This window comes from Galendromus occidentalis, unplaced genomic scaffold, assembly GCF_000255335.2.
Source record: "Galendromus occidentalis unplaced genomic scaffold, Mocc_1.1 scf7180000077464, whole genome shotgun sequence".
NCBI lineage: Eukaryota > Metazoa > Arthropoda > Arachnida > Mesostigmata > Phytoseiidae > Galendromus > Galendromus occidentalis.
The window spans coordinates 847,591-853,984 of NW_003805452.1; the positions used below are offsets into that span (position 1 = coordinate 847,591).

General features: G+C 49.0%; 1 protein-coding gene across 1 annotated transcript; it reads left to right on the forward strand.

The window, feature by feature from the left end:
* The first annotated feature begins 448 nt into the window (after positions 1-448).
* On the forward strand, positions 449-4,853 carry LOC100897695 (zinc finger protein 799). Its single transcript, XM_018639925.1, has 6 exons — positions 449-565; positions 655-901; positions 3,862-3,977; positions 4,158-4,318; positions 4,406-4,535; positions 4,662-4,853. Exons 1-6 carry the CDS (start codon positions 449-451, stop codon positions 4,851-4,853), a joined length of 963 nt encoding a protein of 320 aa, XP_018495441.1.
* The last annotated feature ends 1,541 nt before the right edge of the window (positions 4,854-6,394 follow it).

Genomic DNA, 6,394 nt, shown 5'->3' on the forward strand with positions numbered 1-6,394 from the left:
CAAGTCAACTTCCGGAGGCTTCATATTGGGAGCAGAAAACTTTTTGGATTCCGTCCTTCAATCCGATTCCTATCGGCGCCTGCGTTCTCTTTTGAATGTGGGCCCATGGTCAATAGGTGCAAACCTATCCGGAATGGCTGCCGTCATCGGGAAAAAACACTTACCCCTTCAGTCGGACCTCCGGTTCAGATCTCTCGAACTCACTCGTAACGGCGGAATGGAGCTCGGGGCGCTCAAAGTGGAAGTTAGATGAGCCCCGGAGTCGGTTTTTCGGTCAGGAAACGTAGTCTCAGTTCCAATAGTAATTTTCTTGACGGGGAAACTGCCCCAGCGAGCAACGACTCTATGTCCCGGCGCCTTAGGAGCGTATCGTTCAGACTATTCCAGAGGAGCGGAGAGTTTCGCAGACCTGAGTGTCGAGGAAGTTTCGTCTGCCAGGAGGAACCCCATGTTCCGAGTCAACGACTTCATATACGAGGTCGATAAAAAAAACAACGGGAAATTCTTTTGCCGGTGTATCAAGAGAAAAACCGAGGACTGCTCGGCTCGGGTAGTAGTGGTTAAGGTACGTTTCATTTTCTTACTTAGATTGGAGGAGCATACGGGAGAAGTCATTCGAAGCCCTTGCTGATTATATTCCCAACTTCTCCACAGGACCCCGCGCCGAAAGTCGTGAAATTGACGGGCACGCACACCCACGGAGTTGAAGTGAAGGAGATCATCAGGAGGACTGCTAAAGACCACATGAAAAGGCTCATTCTTTCGAGGCCAGACAGGTCGTATAAAGATATCTACGACGAGGTGATGGCCAGCGTCGCGAGGGAGTTCGAACCGATTTACGATTCTCAAATGATCGATGCGGCCCTTCCGAGCTTCAGCGGTGTTCGCAGCGCTCTTCATCGTACGCGCGCCAGAGCCCGATCAAGTCCCAACACTTCACTAAGCGAGATAACTTTTGATGATACTTGGATGACCACAGTCCGAGGCGACGAGATTATTCTGCTGAACGATGGGGGAAACGCGACTCAATAAGAATCTCGAATGAAAGTTCCTGCTTGTTTACGGATTATGACCTCGTTGTAGCGACGATCTTCAATATGTATCATATGCATTATACGAAGAATAGTCTGAGTCATGGAAGGGCTGAGGCCTGCGATAAAGAGGGAAAGCGTCGAGCTTTGGCCCAGACGGCGATAGGAACTCTCCGAAGATGACGAGCATCAGGCGCACGCCAGGACAATCGGTGCTTGGGGAGAGGGCGCTTCGACGTCGAATGATTCCTCCGAGAGACTCCCGTTTGTGACAGAGGTGAGTTTATCGAGCATTCTCATCTCGTGTTCTCCATTCTGCGATTTCGGTGTGCTCCGATCAGCCACCCATCGAGAATCCCGGCTGTCCATCTGTACGGATCTGGTCGCTGCTTCGATTTTGATTTCAGCTACTATATGTGTGGATATTAGACATGTATGGCTCGAAGTCTCATAGTGGCGCAAGCTCTGATCAGCGATCAGCATCACGTAACAATTACAGGCTTACGCCGATGCGAGTTGGCAGGGCGGGTCCTTGGACTCACAAGAATGATTCGCATTCATTTTCGACAGGAATGATGATTCAGGACTCGGATTCGCGGATCATGCCAAGTACCTAACGTCGCCTTGTTGAAGATGCTGAGAAAGATTCTCCGTCGCTCGGAATTTCGAACCGCATAATTGTGATGAAAAGGAGCATGAAACCTTGGTTCTTCGATACTTTATTTATTACTCTCCTAGTACCCTTGAGTGTATGTTCATTTCTGGTCAGGGAAATTACTCACGCGTGACGTGCCAGTCTCCCGTGAATTTGCTCGCGTCGCGTGTCTTTTACAACTTTCCCTCGAGTTCCGGGAGATCTCTATTCCCCATGAATATCAAGCCTCAAGCCCCACAATAGTTCTGAACCAGTGGTAGGAAGTCGGGAGAGTTGTATCGTACCGAAGTTCAGCTCAAAACATGTCTTGAAGAGCCGCGTCCTGAAAAGTGGGACTCGATATTGGTCGTCTGCTTGCCGCAGAAACCAAAGATGAAAGTCGCGGGAGATGACCCTCTGGCAAGCATCGTCAGATGAATCTTGTAGTTCTGAGCTCGCTCAGATAAAAAGTGTACAGTGTAATAAAGAAGCTGCCATTCTCAGAGTTTCGTCTGGATTCAATGTCAAGGGGGTTCAATGAGCGGGAAAAATCAGTGATTAAGAGAAATTCTGCTTCCAGGTCTTATCGAAGCTATACAGTTGGGAAACGTTGCAGAAAGCACCTACCTCAAGAATCGATTTCGATAGACTAGCGCAATCCTGGTCACAAGCACAACTTTCCCTTATCTGAAGAGTTCTGACGCAGTGATGCAGGAGAATCACAACGTATCGGATGAGGGTGCTTGGGCGAAAAAGGTCCAGCCGCAGGAGTGCGAAACAATATTAGGAGAAAGAGTTGATTTGAATCTCAGGGACAGGGAATGCAGCATTTCATCTTCCCGAAACGATGTATGCGGCCCATCCGAAAATCGACGGTTAGCGGTGCGCTATTTCATTGTATATTGAAGGCAATGACTGTACTAAATTCAGCGAGCAATAATAGTCGAGCCGAACGATATCATGCTGGGCAGCCGAGGATCCGATGAGGAAATCGGGGAGGAATTCCCGACGTATACGAGTGGGGAAGGAGTTTCCTGGACCGTATCGACGCATCAAGAACCTCGCGAGCGCGAGGCTTCGGTGGGGAGCGGGCACCTGCGGGAGTCTCCGGTGGAGCACGTCGAACGTCACGGGCGCCGCTCGTGCTTCGCATCGAGCACGTCGAACGGTGTTCAGTCTCCGAAGTAAGCTCAGGGTGATCGAAGGGAGCAAAGATATTCCAGTGATCCCCATTCGGGAATCTATCGTGTCCGTACCTGATCGCTACTACGTATTTCACTATCGATGCTCTGGAATTCCGCAGCTCCGAGTAGAAAACTTGGTGAGCTCCCGAAGACCCTCACCACACACCACCCTCATGAGGAGCTCAGGCCCTCGTCAAGACTGTTCTGAGTTCAAGATTAAGGATGAAAAGAGACGGACTCACCTTCGTAATCGAGGGAAAATCGGAAGGGAACACCGAGGAATAGGAAGAGAGGGATCCCAATAAATATTCATCGGATACAACGCGTGTCTTATTTTCGGGTTTTGGTTCGTCGAGACTAGACATTGACCTACTCTTTGTTATCGGGTCCGTAAGCTCAAATCGCTGTAATGCTTAGTCCAATTTGCACTGGCCCTGAATTCTAGACTGATCTCAATCCCCGGGGAATGACCGATTCAATCGTTTTTCGAACTTCCTGGGTTTCCTTGCCGAAGGATATCCATCTATGCGAGAGCTCCCAGAGAAAGGAATCCGAGGAGCGACTCAGAATATGAGCCCGGTCGAGAGCCGTCATGAGCTTCACCCTCGAGCGCGTCGGGTTACATGCTGTTTCGTGTGAGTTGCAGCTCTAGTGCTTGCATTGCCCACCCGCATAATCTATCATTTTTTCATTTGGAAACTACCGATGATTGATAGATGATTGGTTTCCTCGTGGATTATCCTATCTCCGGAAATCCTGCGGGTCATTGTGCCTGGCTCCTGCGTTTGGGAGCATTCCGTGTCCCCTCACATTCACTGATCTGATCCTCATGGGGAATATGTGTTGGCCTCTTTTGATGGAGTCAAGGAGCTGTAGTCCCCCTGCATGCCGTCGAGTGGCACCTCCACCCGTCATTGCGTTCGATTCACGACATCTTCTATAAGTTCAGCCATCGCTTGAGTTTCCTAAGTTTTTCACCCGAACACTGCATGAATCCTCTCACCTTTCCCAGCTCGGAATTGCCTTGGCGTACTCCGATGCGCTCGCTGCGGATTCTCGGCGGTGGATCAGTCGGTTCTGGAAACGCACGTGAACCTTAAGGAGTGTTCTAAATCTGCCACGCAACGCGTAAGTAGCTAGTTGATGAGTTTTGCTTTACGAGCAATGTGACCTCCGATCCCCCGTGCTCCGAAATCCAATTCATCGAGGTGACGCCGCGAATATAATTCTACGCGGAAATCTCACGATCAGGAGGACCAATATTGCGTGCAATATAAATATACATTAGTGATATCCTCTCATTTGAAGGAAACGCCCCTGAAGTTGGGCCCCAACTGGCGGCAGTGGCCGAAGTCAGGCTTGGATAGCAACGAGAACGAAACAACAAACGCTTGCGAGTCCGGTGGCCCACACAGCTGTAATGAATGCACAAAATCGTTTAAAACTCTCATCGCTCTACAGAACCACAGGTAGGGATGGGATTAATTGATGAGAATTCCAATGCTTGCCGAGCCGCATTGCGCGTCCATATGAAAGTAACGCAGCTCCGCTCTCAGGGACGATGATCACTCCGGAGTCGTATTCTGCCCCGCGTGCGGTCATCCCCTGATGTCCATGAGGCTCCTCAAGCTCCATTCGTTGACCCATGCGGCTCAAGACCCGAACGAGAAACCTCTCGATTGTGTGGTGAGCATACCCGTGGTTTTTCGTATCGTGCCCTCCGGTATTTTCCATATACGAAGCTCTCCCACGGGGGAGTCGAGGAAGTCATTAGTCAATACTCATGCAAGGAATTTATACCTCTCGTTTCAGATATGCGGAAAACATTTCGACCTGCGCTCCAACCTCATTCTGCACAGACGTCGACTCATCCGCTCCCAGGGAGCTTTCACATTGTATTACTGCCACGTACGAAGATGTAATGAAAGATTCACTCAAGAAATCGATCTCATAGCGCACACAAAAAGCTCTCACTCGCTCGAATCGTGCGAGCTAAAAGCCTGAATGAAAGCTTCTCATGTAAATATTTTCACGGATCCCATACCTAGTTCCCGGTCAATAAAAGCCAAAAGTCAATGTCTATATGCTGAGCTCTTCCATTTCTCCAGAGATTGAGTCGTCCTTTACCGGACTCCAGGTTACGTGGCCTCTGGCTGCTTGAAGGGAAATATTTGGGAACTTTTCTGCCGATCGGTCGGCAAGCTCAAGGTTCGATCGAAAAAAACCCGCCTTGTCCGAATCGTTATGAAAAATACGGTGCGGATATCATTGAATCCCGATTCCGAACACGAGAATGGTGTGAAACTCATCTATCTACAGAAATAGTGCGCTTGTATTTCAATAACGCAGACGTCGAAGAATTCAACGCCAATGCTATTCCGACAACAGAGACAACGGAAATATCAATCGCGATGGATTCGTATACCGGGTACAGAACCGATGGTGAAAGGCGGGAAGCTATCGGAAAAGTCCACAAAATGAACTCACGCGACACCGGCAACTTGGCATACCAGATAACATTGACCAAAGGTTATCCATACATGTTGACCACAAATATTGATGTGGAAGACGGACTGGTCAACAGAGCGATCGGCGCATTACGTTATATCGAGCACTTGCCTAACTCACAGGATGAACACGACTATAGACGCCTATGGCTGGAATTCGAATCAGACTTCATAGGGCGCCGTATCCGTGTCAAGAATAGAGCTCATAAACGGAGCAAATCTGGAGAGCTGGATGATCGCTGGGTCCCAATCGACCTACGATCACTCATCATCAACATCACCCCGAGAATCAAATGTCGGCGCCTCCAATTCCCCGTATTACCGGCTTGCGCCTTGACAATACACAAATCACAAGGGGAACATTCGAACATATTGTTTATGACTACCACAAGAATCATAAACAACAGCTCGTTTACGTAGCCATCAGCAGAGTGACACACTTGGAAGGTCTCTATCTCACAAACGTCGCTGATGACTTCTGCTTTCATCATGCCAGAGGCTCGAATACAACATCAATCCGAGAAGTACAAAACGAGTATAATCGATTAGCAAGGCATCGTCTTCCTACGATAACATCAAAGATAAAGGAATTCATCGATGGGGTCGATAAAGACAGTAGACATCTGATGATTGTGAACATCAATGTACAGAGCCTGAAAGCTCACGCCGAGGACATTTCCTCAGATTCTCTCTTGAAGAAAACGGATCTCTTGGCGGTGACGGAAACATGGATGAATCACGAAACACAACCAATCGCCATCGGAGGCTTCCACATGATCGATCTATGCCCATGCGAGACACGGGCGGGCGGAGTAGCTTCATACGCAAAGAATGAATCAGGAATAATTACACTGACACCCATACTTGCCGAAACGCAGGATCGAGAAAACACAGACGCCGTGCATTGTGGGGATATGACACTTACGCAGGTATGCTGCGCCACGGGGCAAGTTTTCGACCTCATTGTCCTCTACGTGCACCAGGGAATCGGCTTTTTGGCATTGATGAATTTTTTGGATCGAAAATTACGCAAATATG